General features: G+C 38.5%; 1 protein-coding gene across 1 annotated transcript in view; it reads left to right on the top strand.

The window, feature by feature from the left end:
- The first annotated feature begins 331 nt into the window (after positions 1–331).
- cachd1 (cache domain containing 1) overlaps positions 332–15,401 on the top strand; it is an 81,927-nt gene continuing 66,857 nt past the window's right edge. Inside the window, exon 1 of the mRNA XM_023954323.2 lies at positions 332–937. Coding sequence (XP_023810091.1) covers positions 692–937 — 246 coding nt within the window. The 5' untranslated portion in view covers positions 332–691. The remainder of the gene's footprint in view (positions 938–15,401) is intronic.

Here is a 15,401-nt window from a genome sequence, read left to right as displayed (position 1 = left end):
TTCTCATAACTCATAATTTCTGGTAAAAGTAACAATAGTTTCCAAAAAAAAAAGAAAATAAACAACATACCTCTGAGTCGATTTTTATGTCAGTAAAGTAACTTTTTGAGGAAAGACGTTGCATTCACGGAGCCTCGGATTAACAACAATTATTTATAAATGTTTTGTTTTTGCGTCGGCGGTTTTGTGTGCAAATATTATTTATCATTTGTTAATATTTATTCATGTAAAGATACACATTTTATACTAACGAATTACTCTTAAAGGCAAATTCTCAACTAGGAATATTTTTTTCAAGGCGGTCTTTGAAGGCATCCTGAGAGCCTGATCCATTGATCCAGAGATCCAGGCGCCGGTAGGACTCCTGGTTGATTCCACGCCTCCCACTTTCACCCCCATTGTGGTGAATCTCTGGCTCTCACACACACTTAGCCAGACTTTCAGGAGTTGGAGCGGCTGGTCGAAGAGGGAATCCCGACAGCTGCTGAAAAATACCCGAACATTTCCTCTTTCCTGTATGGATCTGTTTCCTTCTCTTCAGGGGTTTCGCGGAGGGTTGCGACGCTGGGAGTTTTAGAGGCTCGTGCCGGAGGGGACGTTACGCTGCAAAGTTGTAAAAGTAGTCCCTTGAGGTTCTTGTTTGTTCCGCCACCAGCTCAGACTCCGTGTTCCTCCAGCTCCTACTTCCATCATGGCATGGCGGACTGTGGAGAAGTCTCTGCGTTTGACGCGGACTTCGCGCGCAGCTTTCCGGGAGAAACACCTTGGCTGTGGCCGAGGCTCGCTGGCTGTTAGGAGTTTGCTTTCACTCTGCCTGGTTCTCTCTTGTGGATATTGCGGAGCGGACTCTGAGTTTTCTATCCTGGAGGAAGCGCAGGTTTTGTCGGAGCAGATGAAAAAACTGTCTTCTCACGAACTGGGAGTCTTTACGATGCAGGTAAACATTTTTAATAGCCTTTCCGTAAAGGTGAGCTTAGCAACAGCTTCACTTGGAGTGTCGCAAAACATCTCGAAACAAACAGAAATGGAAAATAGTCCCAGCGGGACAGCCAAAAACACGACAGTGTTGAGCAGTAAACTTCTGTTGGGTTCGGTTCGGTTTGAGGTGCCGGTGGAGCGCGAGACAATCTTCACGAGCGCTCCACAACTTCAGTGGCTCCTGATGCGTTCAAGTCTTCAGGAAACCTTGCAAATTCTAAAACTGTTAAAAGATCAACAACACATATTACGCAATATTTTATTTTGCATCTAGAAATTAAATTGATCAACTATTTAAATCTATAAAAAACTTTGTATTCAAGCTAAACACACCAATAGATGACCCATTTTTGCTGCAATACATGTTTAAAATAACTGTTAACAATTACAGCTATTTTGACGTGTTCCTGTCCTTTTGACTACGATATGTGTTAATTCATGGTTAAAAATACAGATGCTGCTACAAAATCTAAATATATACCCATTTGTCTGACGGCTTATTTAGCTCACATCACTGTCAGCTAGACAAAATCTTTTGAAATTTGCATGCATAGTAGCATGTCAGTCCAAATGAAATGAATTTAAATGCTTTTTGTGAGGTTTTAGGTGATGCCTTATTGCTATTACAGCTTCATCCACATCTGGACTGGTGTTTTTTAGGCTGGGATTTAGGGTCAGAGGCATAGAACAGACTAGCGCCACAAATAAACTAACATCATTTTTGTGGAGTGTGTCTAACACCCGAGCAACCCAGATTACCTGTGGAGACCTTGACTTTTGCCTGTTATTGTGGTCCATGTCGTGATGGGACAAATAGTAAGAAATTAGCTTTAATGGAAATTCCTAATAGAATCTTGCATTAGAATCTCTTATTTATCTCATAATTGTCACATTTTTATTTTTGTACATAAAAACAAAACTTCCTGCCGAAATGTGTTTGACATGAACAGTACTTTTGATATTTTGATTTTTGTGGCTTTTGCTATGACTTGTCAAAGTAAAAAGGTTGGGATCTCTTTTCCCCCTTCTAATAAAAAAAAAGGAAATACTGTACACGCTTAACTGTAACATTAATCAAATTTTCTTTTCCATTGATTAAAATATATGGACTCTTAAACTCATCAAAATTCCACCTTTTGCTCAAAATTCCAATTAAAAGAACCAGCTGGAGATATTTTCGGATAAAACAAAATGGTTAAAACATTTAAAGGAGTACAGCTGATTAGGAATCCAACAGAATGAAGACAGTTGAGACCACTGTAAATAGCACTGCTTTATAAAATCCAGTTCAACCACTGCCTTGAAGATTTTGCTCCAACATATCTGTTCCTACAATGATAGCATGTGCTGTCATTTGTGATTAAACCGTTGCAAGGAATTAGATGGGCTTATACCAAAGTCTAAATATGCCATCTTCCCTCCTGTTTTGAGCTGATTGGTTGTTTTTTTATATATATTTTTCTTTTAACTCTTTCTTATTCTTTGATTGCTCAAATATCAGAAAGATTCATCTATGCAGGAATTGATGTTTTCTTGCAGCTTCTATTGAGCAGAAAGTAAAGCCAGCAGAATCCATACTCAGCTGTGTCCTTCTTTGGATAGCTTCACCATGTCTCCAAATGGCAGGGGGTGCTGGGGATTTATAGGGAAAGGGGAGGGGGGGGGGTGTTTTGCACTTCAGAGGCAGGGGAGCTCGCAGGCCCTGAACACAGAGGCAGAGCAGTGGGGGGGCCCAGGCCCCAAATGCTGTTTCATCTTCTGTGCCTCCACACTGAGTTGCCTTCATCCCAGCACTGGGAGTTGGCTTTGAGGGTTTTGTCTGATCCCGGTGGATCTGCTGTTGTCACAGCCCTTCCCCTCCCCCAAGTCCTAGTTTGAGCTTTTGGTGCCTCAGTTTTGCTAATTTCCTTCAGTTCTTTTTTTTTTACTAAAATATTTTTGTATTCCATTAATGTTTCTCAAAATGACTCTAATATCTACAAAGTTATGATTAATTTAAGACAATCTTAGCTTTTATCCGCCCGACATACAATTTTGCGACTGTTTTCAAATTCAAACAAACTGAAGTGTTCAGTGTGGTGTTGCATCATGGGAAAACTTTTCAGAGCATTTTGTAGTTGAAGCTGTGAGTGTCTCCCTCGGCGTGAAGTCAGTGTGCGGTGCATTTCATGAGCTTGTCAGCAGTTTCTGCAAATGCAAAAGAGGTGCAACACCTTGCATCAGTCGAGGGAAATAAAATACAGCTTTTAGTTGTTTGATATCTGTAGGGGATGTCAATTATTTTAAGTTTACAGTCAAAAATCGATCATTGTGAGTAACATTTCCTTCTGTTTACCTTCACTTTGAGTAAGGCACCATGATCTGTTCACTTAACATCCCCAGTTTTAAAAAAAATGTTTCATTTTAGCCAGTGTTGGTCCTTTTGTCCTAATGAAATAAAGTACCTCCTTGTCACTTTCTGCTCTGCATGATGCACCCAAGCTGCCCCCTATGGTGGCTGTCCTATCTTCTAAAGAAGGACTCCAATAAATGTCTTAAAGTTAATCTCCATATAATATTCTTAGATCCCAAAAGAACATTAGAATGAAAGAAGGGATATGGGAAAACCAGCTGGGATCCTTTTTTACTGAAGGCTGTCTGCTCTTTGGACCTCACCATTGTGAAGAATTCCCGTGGTAATGTTTCGGCATGGATCTGAGGGTTTCGTTAATAGGAGCATTCATTTAACCTGTAATTGTAGCTGTCTTCACTCCACCCCTCATTATCTAGCAGAGATGTAAGTTGAGACAGTTTGGGCTATTGTTCCCAAACTCACTGGGTCAGCCGTGTTCAACATGACACAGCTAACACTTGGAAAACATTAAGATATATTTCAAAGGCAATTCAAAGTATTTATAGTAGGATTTTTCTGCAGTTAGTTATTCCTTGTTCTTGACTTAGTTGAAAATGAATCTCTTCTTCATCTATAAGGTATCTAAGACTTCTATGTGATATTGCACCAGTTAAAGACGCGTCTCAAAAAGTTAGAATATCAGGAACAACTTCAATTATTTGTCCTTTTAAAAACTCAAACTCAAATATGATAAAGAATCATTACACAGAAAGAAAAATTTCTCGTATTTCTAGCAACTAATAGTAAAAACTCAAATGCCTCAACAGATGTAAATATTGAGGAAAAATATTTTTTATTGGAAATTTATGGCATTAATTGACATAAAATGCCCACAGATGTATTTTTTTGCTATAAAATGGTCTCAGTAAGCTACATAGTCTTGGGGAAGACTGCTGACGTGACGTATGTCAAGGAGACAGTCATTGACGCTAGGGCTGCATGATATGAAGAAAACTCGCGGTTTGCAATATTAGTGATCAATATTGCTAAGATGATATAACTTGCAATACATGAACAGTTAGCAAAACAACTAAATACTTCATTTCAATTTACTGCAACAGTTTAATTTAAATAAGAGTCAGGATAACACAAATAATACTCCAAATGACCCTCATCAACATAGGAGTCAAGCATCAATCATAAAAGGGTTCCATCCAATTGGTCAAATGCATAAGGGGATTTATTTGATTCGTTAAATATTTGAAGCTGTTTTAAGATTTTTTTAGCACATTTAAGGTAACCATTTATCACAATTGTCACCAACTTTTGCGATATGCGTATTGCTTGATATCGCGATAACTGTAAATTTGCGATTTATTGTGAATCGAAGCCCTTCTAAATGACGAGCAATATAAAGTTGTTGATAAACAAGTTTGTTGCTCATGGAGTGCTGCATTTGGAAAGAGGGACTAAATCCACATTGATTTGAAGTCCAGTGTTACGTTTTCACATTCAGTGCTGATTAAGGTTGCAGCGCCATCTTGCAATGTTGTTTTCCAAAAGTCCACAGTCACTACTGCAGCTGTCTACCAGGATGAGCAAATCATGCTGCCCTTGGTTGATAAGCTGTGTGGGCGTGATGCTTTTGTTTTCCAATAAGGCTTGGCATCTGTCCGCTTTACCAAAGGTACCAGTAGCTGCTTCATAACCATGGAGTTACTGTGCTTGATTAGCCAGCCTACTCATCTGACCTAAGCCCTATAGAAAATCTATGTGCTGTTGTCAAGAGGTAGAAGAGCTTCCATTACATTCCACAAGTTTCCATTACACCAGTGAAGAACCACATGCTGATTGCCTTTACACCACGGCGTAATGATGCAGTAATTCTAAGGAAAATAAGGCCCAATCAAGTATAGAGTGCATAGAAATGAACGTAGCTGTGAGAGAACATGATATTTGTGCTAAAACAGCCTTTTTTGATTGTCTGACTCTGTTTGATAAGTTTCTCTTTTGTGAAACACTAACAAAAACCTGTATATCACACTCATCAAGTTCTTTGTAAAATGTTCACAAATTAAAATGATGCATTATTTTCTCTAATTCATAGCTACTTGTCCTTTACCAAAGTTTATTCCCAGAATGGAGAAATGGGATTGCCACTGATTTACAAAATCTTCATTGTCACGCCCCCTTGGTTGCCCTCCAATAATGACAAGCTTGATATATTTCATACTCTCATTCTTCTGTTGATAGAGTTAGGACTCTTAGCTGAACACAGCATGCCTCCAATTGTTCATGGTGGCTTGATGGGGAGAGACTGCCATGGTAGGCTCCTAACACCATAACTAGACCAGAATTTTGCTGTGTGCAGTCTGTTCCAGCTTGTCAGAGAGCTCTTGACTTTATGTTTTTCTGCAAGTCATGACCACAAAGACAACCTACAGTAAATCCTTACAGGGTGGGGTAACTTTCTTTTTTGAGTGTTGTTTTCTTAGGAAACCCACTTTGCGACGAGTTCCATGACCACTCAGTGTCCCTGTAGAGCGAAAATGTTCATGCAGATTTTTTTTCCTATGGACATGTTGCGGGCTACAGGTCGTAGTGAACACTTGCAACACGCAAGGGTAAGTAAGGGTGAAGTAGGTGAGACGCAGGCATGTCATACAGTTTAAAAAAAAATGTTTTAACCCCGCCGCTCCCACACACTAATCCCGTATAGGGCCAGTACTATCAACTTAGTTACAACTAGAGTGTGGCATAAGGTCACCGTATAACAGAATCATCCGTAAGTCATAGGTGAGTGCAACTTATATTAGCCTTTTGAATACTTCACAATACACTTGGCAAACACAAAATGAATTGTCAATGCCTCTATATAGGCCCGTCAAACCAAAAACCTGCAGCACTGGGGGTGTGTGTGAGTCTAACTTTACCCATGAGCAGGTGCAGTGGTGTGTTTTTGAGATGTATACTCATTTCACACAACTCAGATGTAGGACACCAGAAATATCACTTTATAGCCCCAAATCTGTTCCAAATGTGGTTTGTTGTTATGATGGGCTTGTCCAAAAACCTTGACAGTAATATCAAGTTATTTCAGGCTGTAGAACTGCCTGTAGTAAATTAAAAAGTGATTTCACGACTATGTGAAGCAATCCTGCTCTATTTCTTACTTCATAATGAATCGGTGCACAGAGGGAGAGAGAGGATGAAAAAGAAAGATTTGACGATGTGTAGCGGGATATCAGCATTCCTGCTATGCTCTCTGCAGCACAGCTTCAAAGCCTTCTTGTCTCTTCCTGCATTGCTGGCATGACTCTAAGCTCAGTCAAGGTTACTTTGACACCTTTTCTCACCAAAGGTTTTACAGGTTTTTTTTAAAAGTGCATGTACTAAAAAGAGGTGGAATTCTTTTTGAGTTTGCTCTTGTTACTCCATAGGAAACAGAAAAGAAGTTGAACCATCAGCTTCAAGGCACAACATCAAGAATGGCTTTCACACTGTCGCCTTGTTTCTCTTGTTATAAGATTTTTTAATTGGTGAATATTTTTGATGCATCTAAAACTGGTTTGGGACATCAGCAGCAGGATTAAGTGATCTGTCAACCATTTTGGCAGTTAATGTAAGAATGTATGCATTTTTTAATTATTTCTTAAAGAGGAGATATTTTTGCTGAGACTTGAGCAGAACTTATCTGTCTAAAATGGGAATATGCTTTGAATAATGAGTTATAGTTAATAAGTAAACGCAATTATAGCAGAGTTGTATGATGCTATATGCCAACAATAAAAGCCAGGTGTTGACGAGTCTTGTTGTGCCTGAAGGTGAAGAGCTGTCATGGCAGGCTCTTAACAGACCAAAGATTTGTTGCATGTGATCTGCTCCAGATTGTCTGTGCAGGGAGCTGTTAGCTGTGTATTGTTTTGCAAACCATGACCACAAATATGAAGACAACCTATAGTATGTGTTTACAGGGTGGGGTAACTTTCTGTTTTGGGTGTATTTTTCTTGGGGCGCCCACTTTGCTACCTGTCCCATCCACAGTATGGTGAAACATTGACCTCAAACTTGGAGATGGTGCAAGTGCTCACTCCAAATAGTGCTGCAACTTAGTTTTGGTCTGAATTAGTGTTCGTCTATGGTCTGTCTCTGTATACACTAAACTCAAAAGTTTTCCAAGCAGGAGTGCACAGCTTTTAATTGTTGCTAATGTGGTCTTTTTTTTTAAGTCAGCCGTTTAAGGATTTTATTCCGTTTGCATCATACTTTCTCCTTTATTATAAGTGTGTTCACCTAAAGCAGTACAACAACTTTAGCTGCAACAATTATTCTGCATGTTTTAATAATGCAGCTTACTTTTATTTTGTAACTTAACTACTTCAGAACTTACTAAAAACCTATTTATAGGAACTGAAGCATCACTTCTTAAATGCTGCGGGGCGTTTTCTCAACTTACACCACACATCAATATTATGTTTTTAACAAAATCCTTTTATTATGGAAAATATTATATCAAGAACAATATGATATGAACATTTGAGATCTCAAAACAAAGTTTGTACTTATCTTTAATCTGTTTTATGCATTTAGCTTTGGTTAAAACTTGGCTGATTGAGCTGCATTGGTTATGTGTTAGTCAGACATGCATTTCAGTGAAAAAGGCAATTTCTTTTTCTTTTTTTCAACCTCTGTTGAATTAGGACGTGTTTCTGGAATTATGAGCCCTGAGACTGTCTACAGACTATCTGTTCTACTGTTACCTTTTCAGATTTACTTGTACTTTTTTACTCCATACTTCAAATGAGCTTTTTTTTTTTTGTTTTTTTAATCCAAAGTGGTCAAAGGACATCGGTGGTATCTCAATGTAAGCCAATCTTTTTTTGTCTGTTTTACATACTATTTCCCTCCCAAACCAACTTGGTATTTGACATAGTCTACTGTCTGCTGTCAAGAGCAATTTATTGTATTCCATTTCAAACTTTTGCTCCATTTACACTAAGCATTTTTTACAATGTATTCATATTTATGTAAAAACAGAAATCTTGCAGTATTTACGAGAGCTTTTTTCTTCAGATACTTGATTCCTAAAAACTATATTCTACTTTGTATTTCTTTCTAAAATTTGGAAGAGAGATCTGACCAGTTCCAAACTTGTGTGGCTAAATGGTTTATAGCTGAGCAAAATCTAAAGTAAACATTCTGACAATATTAAAATGACATTTTTGAACAGACGAGCTCCAAAGTTGGTCAAAGAAGTGTTCAGAAATCCATTTATTTTGTTCTGAATTTTTTCTTGTTCTTACACTTTAAGCATATAAGTGAAATGTACAATGTGTATCTTCTAATGACACAACAAAAAAAACGTTTTTTCCTAATCTACTTGCCATGTTTAGCTTTTCTTCAAAAGCAGATATTTTGTCTCATGTCTTTCCATCAGATCCTGTTCTTTTTTTTGTTCTTTTTTTGTCCGTAAATGTAGCCCAGTACTCTGTTTAGGCCCCTGTTGGATGGAGGCCAGAATAAAGCCTTAGACTGATGTTCTCCCTCTTCTGCACCAGCTGTTGGGGTTTAAATCAGTCTGTGCTGTCGTAGCCAGACCATTTATCTGACCGCTTTTTGATCCGTTTCCCATTTCTTCTAGAAAGAGAGCCTCTCGGCGTTTGGCCTTGACTGAAATTCATTTTGCAGTGTTTTTACAGCGACATTCACATTTTTGTGTCTGCTTTTGTTCACTCTATCTTTTACTACTTGTGTCTCGTACGGACCTGCCTATTACTTGTAGAGAACCACATCTTTCCGAGGCAGCCCTCAGAGTGGATTAGGTTAGTCCTGGTCAGATTTTGGATCTCAACATTTTACTCTGCAGTGGTAAACATGCCATCTTTGTCAGTTTTGTAAGATAAGCATCAAAATTCCTCTTGCAGGACGCACACCAACATCTGTGTGTCCATCAGTTTTATGATAATCTCATGATAATCAAATCCTGTTACTTGGATGACTTAGACTTTGAAAGTATTCTTTGTAAAAGGTATTCTTTTATTTGATGTGTAGATATAAAAAAGGAAATTTTGATTTGATACAACAGAATGGTGTCAACTTAAATCAAGATAATAGAAAATAAAATTCACTAAAAGAAGTTTGGTGCCATTAATGTACACAGACCATTTCCACATTTCAGACTTAACATCAGGGCTGCCTCTGTGCTTCTGATCTCAATGCTGAAGAGATGGAAAAGCAGTTGGCAGCAGATTTAAGACTCATATTTTCATTTTACACTTTGTTCTTTATCTTTTAGTCTATCAAAATAATAATTGTGGTAGTTAGACATTTTAGTTTTAGTCCTCTATCTCTTCATCTAGTAGCGGTTCCTTCCTTTTCTTCATCCCTTTTATCCGGGGTTCTTTGCAGTTGCAACCAACTAAAAAGAGAAGGCTCTTCACTAGTGATCTCCAGTTTTGTGATGCCTCTCCCGAAATCCGGCTATTGTGTTTGTTCGCTTCAGGCTGACCTGGAGATGTGAGCCCATAGACCCCTTATTTGGTTGACCCTTTACTCACCACAATAGCCTAGACTCAAAATGAACTCTGCCAGTAAGAGAGAAAAGGGGATTAAAAAAAAAGGGTGGTGCTTTTCGCGGGGAAGCCAAAGAGAGGAGGGTGCAAAATATCCAATTGTGAGGGGCAACCATAACATAGGTACCAGCTCCCTCCCCCAGACAAGTTGGACTTGTAAGGTTCCCATCCCCCTCAGAATGCATGCACAAAATCCTGCAGGAGAGGCTTTGCATTCTCGATGAGGAGAGTTGGAACTCCCATTGTGGAGAAGCAATTCAGTCGTTTTTTCTAGCTTTTTTTCTCCTGTCTTTTCTCTTTCTCTGCCTATGTTTGTCTCTCTTGGGTCTCTGTGTTGCGCCTACAAACTTTCAGTCAAGTCCGACTTCACAGTTCCTGTAGAAGCGCTTTTCAAAAGCTTACATTTTTGCACTTTTCGATGTTTATATTTGGATTGGTGTGTTTTCCTGGGTGATGCTCTCTCCGTGTTTAGGGGGTTGCTAAACCAGATGCAAACGCCTAAAAAAAAGAATCAAGGAAGTATGTATTTGTGTCAGCCAAGAAATGGCACCCTGTGTTTTTGTAGAGTTGCAAACAAGCGCTCACATTAGTCACGGTCAGAAGTTAATCCATTTTGCTGTTCCTTTTTACTTTTATTTCTTAAAATTTGGTATAAAGTGGTGTAAACCCGTCATGACCTGAACAGGTGACTAAGTGGATGGAAGGTTACATTCATACAAATATACAATATACAATACTGGGAAAGTTCCAAAATTAGATCAAAAGATGATTGTACTAGGACTTTACCATTTCGGTTTTAAGGATACAGTAACACTATAAATGCAGTTCCAGCCAGTTGGCAATCCTTCTATCCTTTCTTGATCTGTGGCACAGAGGATGCAGCTCTGGACACATGGAAAGACCTTGGATCTTAGATCACCCGAACAAAACAGAACTGCTGATCAAATCTGCCTTCCGATGACGTTTGGAATTTCTATTGTATAAATTTGTTTGTCCTGATGCCAACATCGTCAATGTTTGCATTGTCCCTCCACTAAAATTCCTGTGAAAAAAAAAAATCTCTATTACTCATTTTTTGTGTAGAAAATTTACTTGAATGACTTAAAGATAATGAAGAAATTCAAATTGGATTTTGGTTTGAAGCGATTTTCATGTATTATATTTTTGTAAGCTGTAGAACTACTCATTCTTCACAAATGCAATCGTAACTCCCATTTGCAATATATGCAGCAGCTTTTAACAGTTAAGCTGCAACTTTGTCTGTTTCTCTGGGGTCGCATCATCTGTCTGACTAGATGAGTTCTTCCTTGTTATTCCTTTGTCTGCCTTCACTATTTTCATCTTCGCCTTCCTACCGGTGTAATTGTGTCTGTGGGTGGTGGGAAACATTGGCACCTAGCATCTTGTCTGCTGCGGGTTTTTGGACCTTTGAAGATGAATCTGGAAGTGACCTTGGCTGATGAGTTGAACTTTGGTCTCACAGTCTTGGTGAGACAAGGCAGGTCTGAAGATGAAGAGAAGAGTCACTTTTTTTTTTATCCTGCTGGAGAAAATGGCAGAGGGGAAAACCTGATGCAGTCTGCTAATTGGAAGGTAAGGAGGAGTGCCGGGGCTTTGAACATGAGATGAAACACAGGGAGACTCTAAAATGATGCTTTGACTGTTTAAAATGGATGTTGCCACAAAAATAAAAAAGAAATTAGACTGGTGGTAGGTGGTATTTCTTTTTCTTTTACCACCAAGCTAACAGCTCTTATATGAATCTGCAAGCACAGACAGGATACAGCGGCGTTTGGGCTCCGTCTACCAATAAGTCCACTAAACTTCTTTCAACAGGCTAAATCAAAGATGGCAGAAGTCTGGCAAAAGAAGCATTTGAACCAAGATAAACCTTTGCTGCACTCACTTTAAACTGCTAAAGCACATTTACTTCTCAATAGAAAACTTGTTCAAATCATTAAGCTCATTGCCTCCTTTTTGTAGGACAAAAAGTATGTTTACATATTCATAAAAGCCTGGGAGGAAGCTAGTTTTGAATAGTTATTTTTATTGCAAAGGAAAATTAGCAGATAATTTGTGAATTTTTTGCTTTATTAAAACATATTAAAATATGACAGAAAGTAATTAGTCATTTGAAGATAAATATTAGTTGACAGGAGCAGGCTTTTACTAATAAACTTAAAAAAAGCTTCATCAAAAAAACATCTAAATCAGTCCCATCTAATGTTTAGCTAATGAAGAATGAATAGAGTTAAATCTTGTAAATTTTCCCTGAACATCAGAGCTAAGATCCATCTATCATTATCGTTGTGCACCAGGTGGTAACACTTTTTCCTCAAACTGAAACTTCAAAGTCTTTTGAATGGAAGTGTTGTGGTGGTGGGAGACTGACTCACAAAGGCTGACAGTGAGAAGTTCAGAGTTTGACAGCTTGTCTGGGAACTCCTGCTTTATTCTGCCTTCTCAGTTTTGCTATCTCTTATGGTGTTTTTTCAGTACTTTAAGTTTATAACTTTAGTTAACTTCTGAAAATGGGCTGTTGGATGTAACTATTGTATATTTGCAAAATATTAGGTGACAAATAGAAAGCTGTCAGTGTAGGTTGGTAATTTTGTTCAACTGAATGTTTTTTCACTACTCTAATTTAAAGGAGAAATCTGTCTCCTGCTACAATGAAGGCTGCTAAACAAACTACTTAAATTGGATAACACCTTAGTCTACCTTCCTGTCTTAGATATTTCTTTTTGGAAGAATCTCTGTGAACTTTTTGCAAGAACAGAACATTCTCCTTTTATCCTCTGTGGTGTTTCAAAGCCCCTCGACTCAGCGCCTCATCCCCTTTCAGATGATCAGCTCATTGCCAAGTTTTGCCAGCTGATGTTTTGCCAGCGTTTTGCAGCCTGTCTGGCTCACATGTTGGCAGTCAGTTTCTGCTGACATCAATTGGCAGTTTAAGCAGCATGCAGCTTCAATGCACATTTTCTGGAACAGGTTTTACTTTTGTAGTCTTGTTTTTTTTATTGAAATATACACCACCTCCTCCCCTGCTTTAATGACCCTAATAATCTTCTTTGTATATTATTACACTACATATAAGACATCTATTGCGATTGGTTTTTGTTAAGGAAAATTCCAACATACACAAATATACAAAAAAGGTTTAGTACTTACTTGATTTTGTTGATAAATTCTTCTTCTGGGGGAGCTGTAATGTGTCTGCATCCACCATCAAACAAGCGACCCCCCGCACACACACACACACACCCACACACACACACACAAACACACACCCACACACACACACACACACACACATTTACAACAGCAAAGCATTAAAGCTGCATTTACATACCAGAAACTTGTGAATGTCCTTGGGGGACTCTCCCTCTTCTTTAAAAGCACTATGTTCAAGGCTGTTCGCTCGGCAATGATCGACTCATGAATGTGAAAAGGAGAAATTTCCAATGTTTAGACAGCACAGGAAAAAAAGTGATGCATACTGAGCTGACATCCCCACATGGTTTGTGCAGGAAGCACTGCAAACCCGAGTTTGTGCATGTGGTTTGCTTGAAGTATTAATGAAGCTGTTTTTAAATAGCTTTATGTTTGCGTTGGAGAGATTTGGACTCACAAACCTGTGGTTCATAACATCAACTTCGGGTGTTTTCAATATAGCTTTGTTATGTTTCTTTTGGTCGCTTTTTTTTCTAGGTTGGTAGAATTTAAGACTATTTTATGATTGGACTGCAGATGTTTTTCCTTCTAAAGTTAATATTTTTTATTTAATATTTTTTTCCAGACTTAAGGAAAGTAACAAACTAATTTATACTACATCTTTTTTTAATTAGAACCAAATTTTAATCTTAATTTTTTAACATGTATGCTTGGATTAACCCTTTTTTACTGACCAATCATTTGTCCTGGTTTGAATTTTTTTTTTCAAGCCAGCTTTATAACTAATTTTTACAAAAAAGTTGTCAAAGAAATATTTTGTGATTTACTATTTTTTGTTTGTTTGTGTTTATGGCCTCACAAATGCCATCAAAAATTGATGGATATTGGATGTCTGGTGGGGAAAATCCTGTACCAGGTACGCAGATGGCTTGTTTGAAATTGTAAGATTGTTGACCCATCGGTGAGCCCATTGAGCAAAAATGTTCATATTTTTTTTTTTTAACAACCATGTTTGTGACAGGTTGTAGCGGACACTTTAACAACCCATAAGGGTACATGTAGGTGAAGAAGGTGAGATTCAGGCATGCCATATACATTTTTCATTTTTTCAACCACATGACAGCATCATCCAAACATGAATTTCATGCAACTTGCGTTGTCTTTACTTATACCTCATGATACATGTACCACACGCATGACAATCGTAGCTTCATTTTCACGACGTCCCGTAAGGCAAGAGCCTCAATAGAACTGCAAGACACACCTGCGTTCCCTTTAACCCTTGTGCTAAATAAGGCATGTTAAGTTGGAAGTTGGGAGTGGGGTCATCTGAACCCCACAGATAGTGCAGACAGTGCGCTGAACCTTTTTTTCCCCCAATGATTCTTGATCTTCACTGGTGTCCATGGATTACACATGAAATCCTCTCCACCTTTGTCATTGTAGGGATAACGCATCAAAGTAAGGGTGGGGTCATCTTGACCCCATAAGATAGCACAAGGGTTAAGATGCAGCCACTTCTGTCTATGACCCTCCACGGACCTGGACAACTGAAAACCTGTAGCACCCAAACTGTTCAACACACCGTATGGATGCATGTGACTAAGGCCTTATGGACACACGTTTAGTTGAGAGATCAAATCTGCAAGTTCTTGTGATTTTATTAGATCTCAAAGTTCTTTTCTGCAATAAAATCGTGCTTCTTTTTGTTTTAAACATTGAGGATTATTTATAACCCCCCAACTGTATTCAGCGTGGTTAAAAAAACACATGCATGCTGTGCTGCATTGAATAAGCAGTAGATGTATTCATTCATTTCCATTTACCATAACCACTGATTTGCATTTACCACAGCCACTGCTCAGCTGGGTTTTGACCAGATGTTTGCCCCATACTGTGGATTTCCAACTAAAGCTCTGCTTTTGTGAAATACCGGCTGAACTTTTCCTCATCCAAAATTAACAGTTTTTTCTTTTGGTTTGCTTTTTCTTTTCTCTCCTCTATTATTTTCTTTCTCCCTTTGATCTCCTCAGAGACCCTCCACCCATACAGCACACAGTAATTTATTAAAAAGGTTTAGCTCCATGGTCGATTTTAATGTCTTCCTATTCGTGTTTTAACCTTATCCCCTCGTCGTCTTTTGTACATACTCTTGATTCCCTTTATTTCTCATTCCTTCAAAAAAAACTTGCGCATTTCTGTCAGGCAGCTTTGCTCTTTTTGGCTTTGTGATACAGACTGGGAAGAGAACACAAAGCTTTGTGTGCACATGCAAGCGCTTTTTATGTGTTTGCATTAGCATTGCGGTTTCCTGCTGCAGATGAGGGTGCAAGGTCCAAAACCTT

The sequence above is a fragment of the Oryzias latipes genome, chromosome 4 (assembly GCF_053564925.1).
Source record: "Oryzias latipes strain Hd-rR chromosome 4, Olatipes_Hd-rR_3.1".
In the NCBI taxonomy this organism is placed as follows: domain Eukaryota; kingdom Metazoa; phylum Chordata; class Actinopteri; order Beloniformes; family Adrianichthyidae; genus Oryzias; species Oryzias latipes.
This window is presented reverse-complemented; position numbering and strand designations above follow the sequence as displayed.